This window comes from Cinclus cinclus, chromosome 4 (genome assembly GCF_963662255.1).
Source record: "Cinclus cinclus chromosome 4, bCinCin1.1, whole genome shotgun sequence".
Lineage (NCBI taxonomy): Eukaryota > Metazoa > Chordata > Aves > Passeriformes > Cinclidae > Cinclus > Cinclus cinclus.
In genome coordinates this window covers 8,857,886-8,875,827 of record NC_085049.1, presented here as the reverse complement: position 1 = coordinate 8,875,827, position 17,942 = coordinate 8,857,886, and the positions used below count along the sequence as shown (strand labels likewise).

The following is a 17,942-nucleotide window of genomic DNA, read 5'->3' as shown; positions in this document are numbered from 1 at the left end:
TGCTGGTCCTGGCGCCGGCCACGACGGCTGCGTGCGGAGGGGGCGGAGAGGCCGTGGGGTGAAAGGGCGAGTCCCTCGGAGCACAGGCAGGGACAGCCCCCGGGCCGGCAGGACACAGCTCTGTCTCTCTCTCTGGGCCCTGTCCCTCGGAGCACAGGCAGGGACAGCCCCCGGGCCGGCAGGACACAGCTCTGTCTCTCTCTGGGCCCTGTCCCTCGGAGCACAGGCAGGGACAGCCCCCGGGCCGGCAGGACACAGCTCTGTCTCTCTCTGGGCCCTGTCCCTCGGAGCACAGGCAGGGACAGCCCCCGGGCCGGCAGGACACAGCTCTGTCTCTCTCTCTGGGCCCTGTCCCTCGGAGCACAGGCAGGGACAGCCCCCGGGCCGGCAGGACACAGCTCTGTCTCTCTCTCTGGGCCCTGTCCCTCGGAGCACAGGCAGGGACAGCCCCCGGGCCGGCTCTCTCTCGCCGGCGGGCAGAGCGCGGGGCCCCCGGGGGCAGCGCCGCGCCTGCGCCCCGCGCTCCGTCACCCTCGGCGGCGCTGACGCGGCGGGGCGGGCGCTGGGCCGGGCGGGGAGCGCGCTGAGGGCTCCGGGCAGCGGCAGCCGCGGCCCTCCCCGTCCCCGCGGCACCGTCCAGCGAGGGGAAGCGGCGGGGAAGGAAGGGCTGGCCGAGCCGCCGGGCTGAGGGGCTGCCTGGCCGGCCAGCCCGGGCCGTGGTCGGCGGCGCTTCGCTCGCAGCGTCCCGGAGCCTGCAGAGCCTTCAGCCGGCCCCTGAAAGGGCCCGGCCCTCTGGCCGAGGTGGGTGATGAGCGGGAGCTGAGCAGGCGCCGCTGGGAGGGATTCTCTCCTTCTTCTGTTCTGTCTCCCGTCTGCCGCGTTATGTTTACAATGCTGCAAACAGGAGTTTTACTACTCTCTTTTCTTTATTCGCTTCCTCCCCTGCAGCACCCTTGGTCACCCAGGTTGCTTGCCTCTGCGACCCCGGCTCATCAGCGGGGCTTTCTCACTCCTGTTTAATAGGTGTTTTAACTTAATTAAAGCTTGTAGCAGATGAAATGCAAGTGTATAGGTTTTTATTTTTAAATACTGGTTTGAAAGTGATACTAAGAAGTTGAGGATTGAACTAGCCAACCAGTTGTCATTGTTGCCTTTTTTGTTTCACTGTGGACGTTGTTTCAAGTCAGGTTTCTCTGGACTCTGACAAACGTGTGGCACAGCAAGTGTCTTTTATGTTATGCTGTGTGGGGTTTTTTTGCTAAATATTTCAGTGATGCATTTACTTTCCAAATTATTGTAAGACCCACATGGGTGCTTTGCTAGCAACACATTAATCATAGGTTGGTATCTCTAAAATATCCTAAACTTGTGAAAAGGGAAAGTAGAACATTATCTTCCTTTGCATTTAAAAAAAAAATATGGTGGTGTTCATTAAGTTTTCTGTATTATATATATACATTTTATATATGTATATATACATTATATACATATATATGCACTATATGCATATTATATATGCAGGATCTATATATTTATTAAACTGTTTTGAATAGTATTCATGCTTTTGGGGAAGGAAGAAATTAACATACATATTTCTCTTTAGTAGCTAATATATAATAAATCACCAGTTGAATATGTAAGCAAGATTTTATGAGATCTCAGATTAGATTTAAGCCAGCAAATTATCTCACTTAAAGCAGTATAATTCATGAATATAGTATTTCAGTCTCAGTTGAAATTGAACTGCCCAGCTTTTCATGGAGTTATGCTCCTCAGTAGATTATATTTGTTTGTGCTTAGTGTCAGCTAATTAGAAATTGCATACTCAGTATTGCAGAGAAAGAAAACATGGCAAGCACTGCTATTGAAAAGAAAGAAGTCACTAGAGATCTAGACCACTGTGATATTCCATACTATGTTTCTGAATTTGTGGAAAGAGAACTTGGAAATGACTGTGATTCCCTGGGGAAGCTAGGCAGCCTGATTGAAAAGCTATCTGAAAACAAAAAGCACTTAGAAGAACAGGTAAGCCTCTTTCTGTTTTATTTTTTTTCCTCTTCTGCGTATGCTGTATGACTGATTAAGAATATGGAACTAAATTAAATTTATCAGTATCTCAAATGGTACAGCTCTACACAGTGCAGTTGTTTTATTTCTGCCTTAATGCTTCTCTCTCAATGCAGGTACTAACAGTTTCGTCAGAAGTCCCTAAAAGAATTCAGAATGCCTTAAAGAATGCAGAAGATTCCAAAAAGTCTCTGAGTCAGCTTCTAGAGGAAGAAACTGTTCTGTCTGAGTCCATCAATAGCCACCTGCTGAAAGCTCAGCCCTGGATGGAGGATCTGGATGTGCTGATCGGTCAGGTAGAGGAGATCGAGCGACACCTGGCCTACCTCAAGTGGATTTCTCGCATAGAAGAGCTGAGGTAGTTTCTGAGTACTGTATGTATCCTCTGAGGCTGGTGACCTCGTTTATCCCATTATTAAAATATTTTAAATTCAAGAAAGTTTTGTCTTTACTTTTCAATGTACGAATGTTTCTTTTTTTGTTATCATTAATGAATATTTGTCCTTGACTTTTTTGTGTTTTATAGTGATAGCATTCAGCAGTATCTGATGACCAACAATGTTCCAGAGGCAGCCAGTACTCTAGCATTCATGGCAGAACTGGATATTAAACTTCAGGAATCATCTTGTTCTCATCTTCTTGCTTTTGTTAGATCCACTGTTAAATTCTGGCATAAAATCCTTAAGGACAAATTGACAAGGTAAGGGAGATACTGTGACTCTTTCACCGTTACATTGTAGTGTAAGTTGATGTCCAAGTGCTTATTTTGTGTTGCAGTGACTTTGAGGAGGTGCTGACACAGCTCCGCTGGCCCTTTGTGGGGCCACCTCAGTCCCAGGCATTTGGCCTTGCTGCAGCAGCCAGCGCTCCTGAGGTGTACAACAACTTGGAGATGCTGTTCTGTCAGCTTCTGAAGCTGCAGACCTCGTATCCTTTTAAATTCTCGTGGTTAGCAAGAATAAAAACTGGTAGAGATGCACATTCTCAAGGAGAATTATTTAAAAAATGTATTCTCCCTAAAGACAGAAGATAATTTGTTACTTTGTATTAACACTAGAATGCTGCGGGGGTTGTTTGGAGTTTTTTCAGCATTTACAAAATGCCAAGTGCCAAACTTGTCCTTTTTGTCAGTAGCAACATTTTAACTCCAAGTCATCAGATCCAGTGCTCTCAGGGTAGCTGACAGTTCAGGTTGCATGAGGATTTGGCTTTACACTGTTTGATACCATTACCCATGCATGTCGATGAAAAAATGGTGATGTGTGTTTTGTTAGACACGGTTAATGCTTTTCCTTTTATAGCCTTATGTGAAATTAGCTTTAATCACTTTAATATGTCCCACCCCATAAGGAAAAGAGGCAAAACTAAACATACATGTCTTGAAAGGAGACTTTACAAGAAGGGGGAGACTGCAGGAGGATTTCTGTTGTGCAGCAATCATAGCCTGCCTTTGAGGTTGCTCAGAGGGCACTGCTGATCATTCTGTCCCTGATTTTTATGAATTAAATAATTCACAAAAAATTAGTTCAAACTAAAGCTCAACTAAGCTTTTGCGTGTGTGTGTGTGTGTGTTTGTGTGACTGTGGCTGGCTTTTTTATTATTATTATTTTAAATCATGTAGTGGAAAGATGCAAGTCCACTGTACACAGTCCTGAGTTGGTACAATTTTGGTTTGGCAGAGTGGCTCATTTAAATCCATTATATGAAAATGAGAAATCATGAGTTGCACTTATTAATCCCAGGAGTTTATCCTCTTTATCCTCTTTTAACAAATATCAATAAGTGTGTCTCTTGGACAGCCACTGTGTTTGTTTCTGACAGTGGTGGTTTGCTGGGTTCTTACAAGTTTTCTAAATCAAACAGACTTTGTATTGTTATTGAATAAATAATCCCTAAAGGCCCAAATTATATTTAATGTTACATAAAGTGGAATATTTTGAGTATCCTTTATGTTTGAGGAATTGTACTGTTTTCATAATAGTGCCTTCAGTCAATGGTGTAGAACTAAGCAGTGTTCATTTTTATAAGCCCATTCAATTGAAACGATGATGCTGGAGTAATTCAGCATTTAATTACATCCATCCTTGACTGTCAAACTTCAGAGATGAGCTGTTAACCAAACCTAAACATTTGCCAGAAAAGTACTCGTTACCCCCTTCACCACCAATTGTCCTTCCAATACAGATCATGCTGAATCCTCTTCAAAAAAGATTCAAATATCATTTCACTGGAAATAAACAGACCAATGTTCTTAACAAGGTATGGGAGAAAGTGGTTTGACATTTCTTAGTTGCTTTGTAAGCAAGCTCTAGATTGCTGTCTTTAAATTGTATAGATTTCACACTTTCCAAAATCAGGATTCTTCAAAACTGTGCAGTTCTTGTGCCTACCTCAGCATGGATAGACATCAAGACAGCACTTGGAGACCTTTCAGAGGCACAGGCATTTTCTCTGGTGAGGCAATATTTTTCCCATCCCAGATCCTTCAGAAAGCATTGTTACAATCTTAGACCGACTCCCGTCTGTTCACAAGTTGTGATTAATTTCCAAATGGTTTTGCACTGTTCTGTATTTATTGAGCTCAAAGGCTCAAGACTTTGATTAACTTTGATTTTTGGCACTGTGTTTTGCTACCTTCATGTAACTGAAAATGTTGGATTCTGCCATTAGGATATGAAATATGATTAGTCTGAAGGTACTGTTAAAGAATTGGTTTTTTTAATGGGTTGAATTTTTTTAACTGACGAAAAACAAGAGATGCTGAGTTTACCAGTTGGAAACTGACTCGCTTTTTGTGTGAATTGCCTTCAAAGACTGAGGATTTTTATCTGAGAATTACCATTCTAATGGATTTCATTGTATTAATGCCACTGTAACACATCTAGAGCAAAGTTTTAGAGCTGTTTTGTAACAGTCCTGTTGCACAAAGTATGCCTGTGATCACCATCTTGTGTAAATTTAAATACATTTGCAATCTTGACAGATGCTGCTACAGAACTTTTTAACTACTGTTACGTATATTAGTGGGAAGGAGGTGTTTTAGAAATGAACAAAATTATTTTAAAAGCAAATGGAAAAATTATGTTCAAGACATTGAATTTGCAAACAGCAATAGATGAACAACTAATTAAAAATAAGAACTTGTTAAGAAAAGTTTACAGGGAATCTAGTATCAGGTAAGAAAGATATTTCAACAGGGCCTTGCTGAAATTTGGATTTTTTTTTAAATTGATTTTGGCTTTTTTTTTTTTTTTTTTGTTTAGTAGTTTCTTGGATAACACAATAAAGAAAATACCAATGTAAAACATTTAAAAGATAGCAACCTGGACAGGATTGACAGTATTTGAGAGGAGAGGCTCAAAGTTCACAGTGATCTTGCCCAGCTGGGGAAGGAATGTCAAAAAAACCCAACAACTCAAGTATGATAAAATTAATGAGACAAGTGAAAATGAATACAGAGTTGAGAAACAGACACACAAAATGTGAGTGCACCTCAGCAGAAGGTTCTTTAGCTGTTGGGAGTGAGGAAACTGGAACTGCTTCCAGTTGCACTAACACTGAAAGAAGTGTTCATCAAAACCTGTCGACCATATTTTTAGGTGTGGAAACTGAAAAAGCTTAAAGGCATTAAAATGTGAAATAAGAAGGTGATAGATTCCCTAGCTCTAGGGGGAAGGTGGGGCTGAGGTTAGGTACAATAATAATAATAATAATAATAATAATAATAATAATAATAATAATAATAATAATAGCAGAGCTTTTCTTGGGAGTGCATCCTTTTTGCTTGACATCTTTTGCTATAACAAGAGATAAGGGCCACACAGGAGAACAGTATAGAAGTATATGAAGCAGAAACAAGGCTCTCATGAGTGAGAAAGCTGTAGAGAAAGGGGAAATAAAAATGGAACTTCTGGTTGAGAAACACAATATTTGGTACATTTAAGACAATGAAAATCCAGGAACATTTTTCTGACAATGCTTTTATATAAATGAAAGTTAAATAAAACAGAGTGAAAGACTTGTGTGACCTGAGATGAAGAGAAGGCAGGAAAGACAGTTGTGTTTGTAGAAGTTTGTTCTAAAATACTAGTAGGACTTGAATAAATGTTTGGATGCATTTAATAATTTCTTTTCTTTTTAAAATAAGCCTGAGTGGTATTTAACACAAGTACTTATGTGGATTGGAAATCATTCAAAGTTCCTTGATGACAAAATCCAGCCAATACTGGACAAGGCAGGATCTTCAGTGAATGCTGGGGTAAGTAATTAAATGATGTGTAAATGTGAATGTAAACATCTAAGTCAGCTTCTGATAGATATTTGTGTAGGCCCATTTCCACTGAAACTTGTACATGGTGAGACTTAGTCTAGTAGCAGTTTCTCAGGTGTATGCTTGTATGTCAGTACTTCCCATCTCTGACATTCACTTCTTTCCTTTCCAAAGCTTGAATTCTCTCGTGCTCTAGTGATGCTGATTTTGGAGAAGTTGGCTACTGATATTCCCTTCCTGTTGTATGATGATACACTCTTTTGTCACCTTGTGGATGAGGTACTTCTATTTGAGAGAGAGTTATACAGCGTTCATGGTTATCTCAGCAGCTTTCCCAGTTGCATGCATATTCTCTCAGAAGAATCCTGCTTCCAAAGGTGGCTAACAGTGGAAAAAAAATGTAAGACTTCCAGTGCATTTTGTTGGCCTTTATATTGCACAGTCAGAAAGTATGTGTCTACTTACACAGCTCCTCTTCTTAAATAGGATAAGTCACTTGGACAGGGCTACTGCCAAAAACATATGTATTTTTATTCTCTGTAATTATTATGAATAAAAATTGATTAGGCTTCAACAGTGCTACTGTATTTTGTGAGACTCTTGCCCCTAAGGTGTATGCAATCAAGTGGGCTTATTTTTAGGCAAATGTTATGTGTGTGCAGACAGAGATGGACTTTAAATCGAAATTTCAAAGGGTGAGGTATTAGTTTTTGAGAAATGAAGAAGAAATGTATAGGAAAGGAGCAAGCCAGTTATTAAAAAACAAAACCAAACCCCCAATTAATTCTGACTTTATTAACAGTGTTGCAAATGCAGATACATTGAAGCAGGTTTTGTATGAAAGGAGTTGTCAGTAGACCTGAACATGCAAAATTCAACTTACTAGAGAGAAGGCTTTTATGTTAATATACTTTAGAGGGACTTTTGTTAAGAGTTTTTGTAATTGAAAACTTACAAGTTTTTTGCATCTCAGTTGCTCTTCAGAAAATGGACTCTATGCTTTCATCAGAGGCTGCATGGATATCACAGTACAAAGATATCACTGATGTAGATGAAATGAAAGTTCCAGACTGTGCTGAAACTTTTATGACTCTCTTGTTAGTTATAACAGGTAATTATGTTTATGGGCATTGCTGTTGTTTGTAAGGAACAGTAAAAAACCTTCAGCTAACAGATTTCTTTGCTAAATAGTTCACTAAATATTCACTGTCAGCAGCAGTCACCAAATAATCTTGCAAAGTTGTGATGTTTGCAGTTTAATAAAAGCTTCCTGTTAATTTTGTATTTTGGACACTAACTCATGCATGACTAATCTTGACCTAGCAACATGTTTTCAAAATAATAATTAAAAATACATATTGGATAATTACGATATTCTCTCACAGTTGGCTGAATAGAATTTGTTGCAATGCAATAATAAATCCTAATAGTCTTTAGAATCTGTGACAATTCAGAAGCTATTAATAACTTTTTTTTTTTTTTTGCAACAGTATACAAGAGCACGTATGTTTTCAGGAGACAATTGCATCTTCAGTGGCTTTGTCTGTCTCTGTGTGAGGACACTTGAGGGTGTGGTATTGCCATACATTGCTTCAAGTGTTAGAATACAGCTTGTGAAATCAGGAGGGGGAAGAAAGTCATTGCATGTTTAGCTTTTGCATGGGCAGTTTCCCTGAAAACATTGAAGTATCACCTGTTGTGAATACTGACATTTAAATACTGACTATATGATGTTCTCATGGGTGTGAGGTGGTACACAGTAAGACGCCTGTATTGTTTCTTTTTGAAAAGCTTTTATTTAGTGGTGGAAAGCCTCAAACATTTTATTAATGTCTTTCCAGACAGGTATAAGAATCTTCCAACAGCTTCCAGAAAACTCCAGTTCCTGGGCCTACAGAAGGAGTTAGTTGATGATTTCAGGATACGATTAACTCAAGTCATGAAGGAAGAGACAAGAGCTTCCTTAGGATTCCGATACTGTGCAATCCTTAATGCTGTTAACTATATAGCAACAGTGTTGGCAGACTGGGCTGACAATGTAGTAAGTAATTATTATTCTTTAGGAGAAAAATAATTATTTTAAAATGGACTTTGGATGTTTGTTTCATAACAAACCTTTTTTTTACCCCATCACTTTTTAGGTGTATTCAGGAGAATTAATTACTGAAAAAGTAGAATGAGATATAAATTCAGATTTAGTAAAAGATGTATAAATAAGGACAGGTTATTGTTTGAGGCGTAAACTGCCAATTATAAACTTCCTAGGGAAATGCAGAGGGAGCCTGGGAAATGGAATGATCTGAGGAGATCAAAAAAGAGTAGTCTCTTTGACATGCTTTTTATTCTAAAAAAAAAGTGAATTGATTTTGGAGATGTCTGAACCAGAGCAGCAGCCTTTGCCTGGTGCTTGAACTCCTCCCATGGCAGGAGAGCTTAGACAGATCCCATGTGGGTATCTGTGTTGCAGCATGGTTCAGGTGTAGCCCAGAAAAGCCACTCACTGATAACTGAGAGTTCGTGCCTGCTGTACAACAGCCTGGTGGCAGCATGGCCTAATGCAGAATTTCAGCTTTTCTACGGCTCTTGGTCCTAAAGGTCAAAAAACTGTTACACACAGAGTGTGCAGAATAAGGCATTGTGTGTGCTGTGAGCAGCCTCCAAATTCTTACTGTCTTCACACCAAGAATCCTGCTCTAGCAGGGGATAACGCTGACTTGATAGGACAGCAGCTTCACGTTGTATAACTGCATCTATTACAGTGTCCTGATCTGCTTAAAAGCAAAACCCACAAGCTGTTACCACAATGTCACATACTGATCTCAATAAACTCAATTAATTTTCTTGCTGCTGTCAGCACAGTAAATTTATTATTCAATGAATAATCATTGCTTAAAAAAAAGACAACTAAAGTTTACTTTTGCAAATCTTAAAAGAGGCCAAGGTAGGGTTTTTTAAAAGCATGCTGCTGTCAATCTTAAAATATCTTTTCAGTATATCATTAGATCTGTTTCCTTTACCTGTCTGCTGTTGTATCTGAAACCTGTATCAGGTTCATCACTAGGATTAAACCACCAAGTTTTGTTTTCCACTAAATCACAACCACAGGGAAAGATAAGAAAGTGTTTTTAAAATCCTAGATTTTTAATTTTATAAACGTGCCAGAGGAGAGTGTTTTCTTGAACTGTGCCTAACAAAATACCAGTGAAAACCTCAAGGGGCAAGATTATTTTCCATGGTGTTCCTCTCTGTTTTTGTTTGCCTAGTTCTTCTTGCAGCTGCAGCAGGCCGAGCTAGAGGTTTGTGCAGAAAGTGACAGGGTGAGCCAGCTCCAGCTGGGACAGCTGGCATCCATGGAGAGCTCTGTCTTTGATGACATGATCAACCTCCTGGAGCGCCTGAAGCACGACATGCTGACGCGACAAGTAGATCATGTCTTCAGAGAGGTCAAAGATGCTGCAAAGCTGTACAAAAAAGAGAGGTGATTCTGTTTATTTAATCTCTTCATAAATTACAGTATGATTTCCTGTTAAAAATATTAAGGTAAGTAAAGGCAAGAATGGATAATAGGCGGTATTTTTTTTCTGGAGTAGGAAAGCTACAGGAAAGTTCTGGAAAATTCTCTTTTTCCTTATCTTGGGACCACTGTCATGCTGTGTTTCCTAAAGTAGTTCCACAATTAGTGGATGCAATAGTTAAAAACCCTAGAAAAGACTCTGGATCATTCTAGTTTTCCCTTTTGAGCAGGAATTATTTTCTTCATAGTAGTATTGAAGATTTTATGCAGAATGGCCTGTCATGACTGTTCTGTCCTCACAGACTCCTAGGGCTTCTTGAATATTTTTTCCTGAGCAGAATTTCTGAAGTACTTCATAAAAGGAATAGAACTCAATGATTTTCAGATTAGATGGGGTTCCCTAGAATGACACGTTCAGAGATTTATAACTAAAGCATGAGTTTAATATTAAATGAAATTCAAACACAGCATTAGACTGGTAACTTTTCAACTAGAAATGGGAAAGAATTGTCTCTGAAACATTGTAAATAGGTAAGATTTTTTTAAAGGGTAATTTTAACTTTGGTTATTGTAATATGAATAATTTCATTCTAATGACTGCAGTGCAATGTTTTCTTTCAGGTGGTTGTCTTTACCCTCCCAAGCAGAGCAAGCAGTGATGTCTTTGTCGAGCACGGCGTGCCCGATGTTGCAGACACTGCGAGATCGTTTGCTACAGCTGGAGCAGCAGCTCTGCCACTCACTGTTTAAAATTTTCTGGCAAATGCTTGCTGAGAAAGTGGATCTGTACATCTATCAGGAAGTGGGTATCAGTGTGACCTGTGCAATGCCACGTAGGTGTCAGTGACTGGCTTAAACAGCAGGTGCACCTCTTTGTGTTTGTAGATCATTATGGCAAATCATTTCAATGAAGGAGGAGCAGCACAACTCCAGTTTGACATGAGTCGGAATTTGTTCCCCTTATTTTCACACTACTGCAAGAGGCCAGAAAACTACTTCAAGCAGTAAGTAGGCAAACTTCTGCTCTATTGGTATTTCAAAAGTGAGTGTCCAGAGAAATACAGGCGTTTACTGAAAACCAAGACTTTTTCACAGCTAGTTTTGATCCACACTGTAAATGTGTGGTTCATTCATGCCTCTGATGTTTTCAACTAGGAAAGTTGATTCTGCAGCAAGTACTCAGACAGCAACAGACTGTGAAATGGGTCTCTATTTTGTGCAGTCAGGATGTCTAGATATTATGGAAGGAATGTTAAGTAGCACAAACCTCTGAAACTTGGGCCAAATAAACTAGTCAAAGATACAGTTATAACACAACACACTTTATTGTTAGAAGGACTACTTTAAACTGTGTTCCTCCTCAGGACTGCCTTGTGTAGCAGTCTAGTTGCTGTCAGGGATGAGAAGCTGCTACTTGCTTTCTGGTTAGTCTTTTTCACTAGCCCACAGTCTTGTAAAGAGCCCAGTATCAAAATCCTCACCTAACTGGGGCTGAAATCTGAGTATTTTTTAAGCCGACATGGAGCAGGGAAGGTTTTTTTGTTACACTTAAATTTGTGCTGCTTGCATTAATCCATGTAACTTTTCCTTTAGCATAAAAGAAGCCTGCATTATCCTGAACCTGAATATTGGCTCTGCCTTGCTTCTGAAGGATGTCCTACAATCAGCTTCAGAAAATGAAACATTAAAGCCAAGCCAGCCATCTGCAACAGCAGCACTAAATGAACTTGGAGTTTATAAACTGGCTCAAAGGGATGTTGAGATTCTTCTCAATTTGAGAGCTAGTTGGCCAAATACAGGAAAATAAAGACTTCTTCAGAAATGGTTAATAACTTGGTCTAGATTACTTATTCCAAGCAAAAGCAAAGCAAATATCTTGCAATATATTTGTTTCTTTCATTTCTGTATGCTGAGAGATCGCTTTCATCTAATTTTACACCTTATTCTATACAGTTTTAAAAAAAATTTCAAAATGCTGCAGACTTGGTGTTGAACTGTGCAGATCTTATTTTCCAAGGCCACCTTGTCACTGCATTTGGAAGCTAAAACTGTGTTCATCTCTAATGAATAGTCTGCCTTGTCAATGTTTGCTGTATCATTCCAAGGAGCACAGAGTATTTACAGTGTAAATGCATTTTTCTACAATGTGGGCTAATGTTCCCTATGAAATGGTCAGTCTTCAGTTAAACACAGATGTTTTAAATCTCCAAATTCCAGGTAATAGATGTTCAGTATTAAAATGTATATAATCAGTGCAGAAGGAAGGAATATGTCACTGTTTTCTCCATACAAATTAAGATTGTTTTTTCTGTACAAGACTATCTCCAAATTTTTCCAAAAATTTCTCCTTATAAATTGCACAGTGTGTGCTAAGTTTTAAAATACCACTTGGAAATTCGAACTACCTTTACCTGTGGACATTTGTCATAACTTGTTGAAGTTGTTTTTTTCCATAAAAATACCCGAAAACAAAAACCCAGCAGAAGCCCAAAAAACCAACTTAATTTTATTCACTGGTAATGAGCCAACAGGTGACAATCCTTTACTGTAAAATATAACCTGAAGGAGGAAACTCCAGAATACTATTTCAGTTGTATAAGAGATGTCTACTTCTTTTTTTAACCATCTAATTATACTAAGAACAGCAATTGCTAAGGATACTCCCTCCAGTGCCTGCTAGACATCAGCACATTCTTGTCATTTGTCCTTTTCAGCTGATTGCTCCTCTGAAGGGCAGGGGAAGATGCGAAGAAGAGTGTTGCTTGAAATGGACTCTTCACAGCTGACAAACCAGAAGAAAAACTGGGAAAGATGCCTGTTTTTAATCTATATACCAGACCACTGCTCAAACTAATACACAGACCAGCTCTCCAGCATCTTTTTCTTCCTGAAACACAAAATCTCTAGTTAGATAATGAGGATAATTCATTCATTACTTTTCAGTGATCGTAACTGTTACGAAAAAATTGCTCCTAGAACCATACCTTTACTATGGGGAATTATTTGAATTTTGAACCTATTTCATCTCCACCCCTGGCAAGGAAAACAACAGGGCCTCACTGTTCCACATTTCTAGATCAGTATTTTAACCCCAGGGCTGCCTGATGACCTGCACTCTGACCTGAGAGGATCCTGAAACTGAGGTGGTGGAGGGCACATGGAGCTTGGTTCACCTTACAGCAAGGCAAGAAGATCAGGCAGTAACTGAACTTTTTTTAGTCTTGCAATGCAAAGTAACACAGTCAAGCTTAAACTAGCAAGTTTTAGCTTTAATTATGTAGCTTTGTAAATAAAAAATAAATCTCAGTGAAATATCTCCTATGCACCCCGCCAAAAATCCCCCACAATTTCAATTAAACTTACATTCCTTCCTTGAATACATCCAATGTGATAATATCATCATCTCCTAGCTCCAAATCCTCAGTGCTCAGTCCCAAAGTTTTAAGAGCTAAAGTTAACAAAAGAGAGTATCTTATGCGAGTCTTCGGAAAGGCAAATTTAAGTTTAAAGGTGCCTATATCTAACAGAAGGTAAACGTGTGTAGCATAACATGTAACTTAAAAAGTAGGAAACTTAACCACAGGTAACCTTTTCAACTTTCCAAGTTCCAGGTCGCGTGAGCAGGTGTGTGGATAATTCTAAAGTATACAGACGGGTAACTTTGGGACTATTTTGATAGTGGTGTGCAAGCAAACAGTTTGTTGTGAGGCGGGTGCAGGTGGACGCACCTTCCCTGTACTGCGCTGGCCTGATGTAGCCCTGGCCCAGGACATCCAGCAGGCTGAACATGGCGTCCACGTTGGCCTCGTCCAAGAGCAACGGGTACTCGCCCTCGGCTCGTCTCCCAGCCTTTACCCTCTCCAGCATCTGGATCAGGAACTCGCGGGGCCTTTCTGCAACGAGGTCAGAGCGTCAGAGTGCCCGCGGGCACGGGGCCCTCAGCCGGGGAGCGGAGGCCGCGCTGCCCCCGCTGCGGCTCCGCTCTCGGCGGGGCCGGGCCTGCGCACCGGGGCGGTGGAAGAGCAGCAGCGCTCCGAGGCGGTGCAGCAGCTCGGGCAGCCGGTGCCGCCTCAGGTACTCGCGGCTCTGCTCCTCGCCCGCCGCCATCCCGCGGGGCCGGGCCGGGCCGGGCCGGGCCGGGCCGGGCAGAGCCGCCCACAACGGCTCCTGCCGCGGGACGCTCCGCTGGGGCCAGCGGGAACGGGGAACGAAGGGAAGGGGGAAGGATAAACGGGATTTCCTGGAAGTCGTCACGTTAGCAGAGGAACAGACACGCCTTGCCCCCGGCTGGGCCCCGTTGGTTCGTGAGGAATGCAAATTACACGCGGTACTTTTTAACACGTATGCGGGTGTTGAGCGCCTGTTAATCCGGAGATGACTAACAAAAATGACATCCCCTCTTAAAGAATATAAATATCTCAAAGACCGCTGCACATCCAAGAGGATGTGCCAGGCTCTTTTCAGCGGTGCCGGCGACAGGAAGAGTAGCACCGGCCACGAGCTGAAACACAAGAAGTTCCACCTCAACACGAGGAAGAACTTCCCTCCGTGAGGGTGGCGGAGCACTGGAACAGCTGCCCAGGGCGGTGGCGGGTCCCCTCAGTGGGGACATTCCAAACCCGCCCGGACGTGCTCCCGTGTCCCCCGCCGCAGGGTCCCAGCGCAGGCCGGGCTGATCTCCAGGAGTCGCTCCCAACCCTAAGGAATCTGTGATTCTGTGTTCTCACCTCCAGCCACGTCTCCTTCCACCGGCGGTACCACCTTCTTCACCTCCTACCGTTCCCCAGACACAGCCCTGCTTCATCCCCGCAGTGTGAGGGGCTGCCAGGATATTCCCAGTGTTCCACACCCCTACCAGGTGCAAAACCAGTGGCCCAGCAGCTGAGACAAAGAGAGGTTACATTTTAAAACCATTACCGAGTCTTACAGCATAGCCTGTGCAAACAGAGAAGACACATCAAAGAAGCTTTTGACTGTACTACCCACAGTTAATAGGGGAACCACAATCAAATAAAGCATCCCACTAAAAAAAAAATAAATAAGGTAATCTACAAAGATATAACTATCTGCCATCATATAAAATCAGACAATGATAAATGAACATACAGTAAAGAAGAATAGTATTCCCTTGAAAAGTCTAGGGCTAAATTTATTTAATTATTTGCCAAAACTAAAATACCACAAGGCATTAATAGAATTCATTTATTTTTTCTTAGATAACGTGGGAGAAAGGCAGCATCCAAAGCTGCAGAGATTGTATAGCCACGTGGTGTCTGTATTCTCTGTTATTTTAAACTGACTATGCTCCTTGCTTTGAGTCTCAATTAGGGCTAGAGGAACTGTAGGTTTCTAACAGTTGCTTCTTATGACACTGATGGAAACCTCCTTTTCCTAAGTAAAATATTCCATAGTTACTCAATCAATTCCTGCACGTCTTTCTATGCCTTTCTGCAGAGTTTGCAAAGCATTAGCAAAATATTTCCCTAAAAAAAGAGCCATAGGACAAAGTGTAGATTGAAATGAGGAGGAGAGCTGGTCAGCAGAAGAGAAATAAAGATGTGGGAAATACATTCTTGCAAATGAGAACCTAAGGATAAGAAGATTGACAGGAAAGGAAGAAGCAAGTGAAATACTGGTAGGTAGGTAGGTAGGTAGGTCAGTGTTTGGGTCAAGGAAACCAGCATTTGGCAAAGGATGTTTCTCCTTTACTAGTCAACAAAGATAACCAGTATGAAATATACATTAAGGCTAAAATTTTAAGAATAAGCACAGGAATTACAGATTAAATGCATCTCCCTGAGGGAGGGTTCAAAAAATCACTAAACACAGCAAACCCCAATTTTATTTACAAGTAGAAATGCGTTTTTTAAAATTCTGTTTCACTGTTAAGGAAACATAATTTATTTACTTGAAAAAATATTCTGATAATGAATAATGTGTTTATTATTTATGTAATAAATTATTATCCTCAGTTCATATTGTGATAGTACCAGCTATATATATGGATCCTGTAAGTATGATAGTTCAGGATAATCTGTAAGGAGCTTCCATGGACTGTTGTAAAGGAAATTGAACTTCTGCTGGCTGAGAAAAACAGGATTTGACAAACATCTGAAAGTATTCTGGTTGCACTATAGAGATGCTGCTAAATGAGTTTTAATAAAGAACTAAAGGACCAAGTTATTTTCATCTGTTTAAAGTGGTTGTATAAATTAGATTTGTTTAAAAGGCTTAACACCTGTTGTGACAGAAGCTGAGCCTTCTACAGAATATCACTGGTAATTTAAGCCTTTTATCTAATTTAATAGGGCTAAATAGACTACAGTGAGCCTTTAAGAGTTGTAATGAAGAGAAACAGGGACTGCAGGTCAGATATGCAGCTGGTTCCAGAACTACCATTTGTCTTGCAAGGGAAAACAGGCAGACAAGACAGAGGGACACGTTCTTTCAGTGGGAGTGTCAGAAGACTGAAGTCTAGGGCTGCAGGAAAAGACAGGAGTAATATGGGCTGGGAAGAATCCCTAGATGTGCCACAGGCTTCCTGTGCACAGAGCTGCTGAGAGCAGCTCCTTTAAAGCTTTACTCTGCTGCTCCTCAGCATGGACATTGGGAAGCACTCTGCTAGGGAACAAAGGGTGAGCTGTAGGGATTGGTCCTGTCCTGCCATTCCTGTAAGTGCTTTGGAAAAGCTCCACCACCTTCCCTCTGTGTGTCCCCAAGGACTTCCAAGATACAGGTGAGTTCCTCATCAGGGGATTTTATACTATACATTTACAGAGGAAAGTGCTTAAGTACAGAAATACTGAGCGTCTGAGTATTAATTATGCCAACAGCCAGAACCACTTTTTTTTTTCCTGTTGTTTTTACTGTGCTGAACAGCAGAATAATTAAATTGAAATTGTCCTCTGGAGATCATGTGGTCAATTTCCTTTCCTCCTCAAACTGGGCTAATTTCAAAGACCAGCTCAGTTTGTTCACAGCTTTTGCAAGTTTTTATTGTCTCCAGAATGGAGACTCCACAACACCATTTGCTCTGTGTTCCAGTGCTCAGCTACACGGGAATGGTATCAGCCTGTACCCCTGAATCAGGCCCAGCTTTTCCCACAGGCTTCTAGAGATGCAGGATATGCAGTCCTTCACTCAGACATCCTGGGGATAGCACCTCAGTGCCCAAAATATATCCAAAGCTCTGAGCACAGACCTCTCCAGCTGAAACCTGAAGCAAAGGCAGCTCCGAGTGTACCTCGTCACTTCCCTGTCCTGTCACCAGGTTACCTACCACATGTAGTGGGACCCACATTCTACTCACTTTTCCTTCCATGTTAATGTACTGCAAGTGTCCTTCACATCCCTCACTAATTCCAGCTCCAGCTGTGCTTTGGCATTCCTGGTTCTGTTTCAGCATGCCTAGGCACTGTTTATTCCTCTAGGGTATCCACCCCTGCTTCCCCAGTCCGTGTACTTGCCTTTTGCCTCTGACGTAGTCAGGAGCTCTCCATTCAACCATGCTGACCTTCTCCCATGTCTGCTCAGCTTCCTGAAGATCAGAATGGACTGTTCCTGTGCTTCAGCTGGCTCTCCTGGGCCCTTTAGGTCAGTCTTCTGTGGGATTTTGACAACAAAATGTCTGCAGGAGACAAAATCTGCTCTCCTAAATCCCAGGGTTGCAATTCAACTATTTATCTTCCTCACTTCTCTCAGAATCTAAAGCTTTGCTATATTGTAGTCACTGCTGTCAAGGCTGCCACCAGTGTCAGTGCTCCCAGCAGTCCTTCCTTATGTGTGAGCAGCATGTCTAGCATAGCCCCAGTTGGCTTGTTGAGCCCTTCTGTCAAAAAATTGTCCTTGATGTACGACAGAAGTAGCTGGATCACCACTTGTGCCATCCCAGTGCTCTCCACAAGAACAAGTAGTCATCATAGTCATCAGTCTAAGCTGTGAATGTTGGCTTTTTTTTCCCCTTTCCCCCAGTCAGCTGCAAAATAAAGGCTAAACCTGTCATCAGAAATCACGTACTGGGAAAAATAAATCAGTAATTACAAAAGTACTTCTTGTTTCTGAGTCAAGAAGAATAAGTCACAAAATGCTTA

The 17,942-nt window shown here is 41.5% G+C and overlaps 2 protein-coding genes across 4 annotated transcripts; one reads left to right on the top strand and one right to left on the bottom strand.

Moving 5' to 3' along the window:
• Window positions 1-548: 548 nt before the first annotated feature.
• RINT1 (RAD50 interactor 1) lies at window positions 549-12,020 on the top strand. Of its 3 annotated transcripts, XM_062490809.1 has the most exons (14): window positions 549-801; window positions 1,830-2,025; window positions 2,184-2,425; window positions 2,594-2,767; window positions 2,845-2,994; window positions 4,171-4,327; window positions 6,216-6,326; window positions 6,513-6,738; window positions 7,312-7,449; window positions 8,180-8,379; window positions 9,602-9,816; window positions 10,474-10,654; window positions 10,738-10,856; window positions 11,446-12,020. In XM_062490809.1, exons 2-14 carry the CDS (start codon window positions 1,849-1,851, stop codon window positions 11,657-11,659), a joined length of 2,304 nt encoding a protein of 767 aa, XP_062346793.1. In that variant the 5' UTR covers window positions 549-801; window positions 1,830-1,848; the 3' UTR covers window positions 11,660-12,020. The 3 variants fall into 3 exon arrangements, with proteins under 3 accessions (XP_062346793.1, XP_062346795.1, XP_062346794.1); XM_062490811.1 differs by lacking the exon at window positions 1,830-2,025; XM_062490810.1 differs by lacking the exons at window positions 549-801; window positions 1,830-2,025 and having other exon boundaries at window positions 2,424-2,441.
• A 682-nt stretch (window positions 12,021-12,702) lies between these two features.
• Window positions 12,703-13,959, bottom strand: EFCAB10 (EF-hand calcium binding domain 10). Its single transcript, XM_062490808.1, has 4 exons — window positions 13,860-13,959; window positions 13,581-13,745; window positions 13,216-13,300; window positions 12,703-12,739 (listed from the first exon to the last, which is right to left on the bottom strand). Exons 1-4 carry the CDS (start codon window positions 13,957-13,959, stop codon window positions 12,703-12,705), a joined length of 387 nt encoding a protein of 128 aa, XP_062346792.1.
• Between the last annotated feature and the right edge of the window lie 3,983 nt (window positions 13,960-17,942).

Bases quoted from the DNA above. Each gene is read 5' to 3' on its own strand.
- EFCAB10 (XM_062490808.1), bottom strand. From the start codon at position 13,959: ATGGCGGCGGGCGAGGAGCAGAGCCGCGAGTACCTGAGGCGGCACCGG. The intron at 13,301-13,580 runs GTGCGTCCACCT...TGTTAACTTTAG, and splicing joins GCCAGCGCAGTACAGGGAAG to CTCTTAAAACTTTGGGACTG. The intron at 12,740-13,215 runs GTAAGTTTAATT...TTTGTGTTTCAG, and splicing joins GATGTATTCAAGGAAGGAAT to GAAGAAAAAGATGCTGGAGA.
- RINT1 (XM_062490809.1), top strand. From the start codon at position 1,849: ATGGCAAGCACTGCTATTGAAAAGAAAGAAGTCACTAGAGATCTAGAC. The intron at 2,995-4,170 runs GTATCCTTTTAA...GTCAAACTTCAG, and splicing joins CTTCTGAAGCTGCAGACCTC to AGATGAGCTGTTAACCAAAC. The intron at 4,328-6,215 runs GTATGGGAGAAA...TTTTAAAATAAG, and splicing joins AGACCAATGTTCTTAACAAG to CCTGAGTGGTATTTAACACA.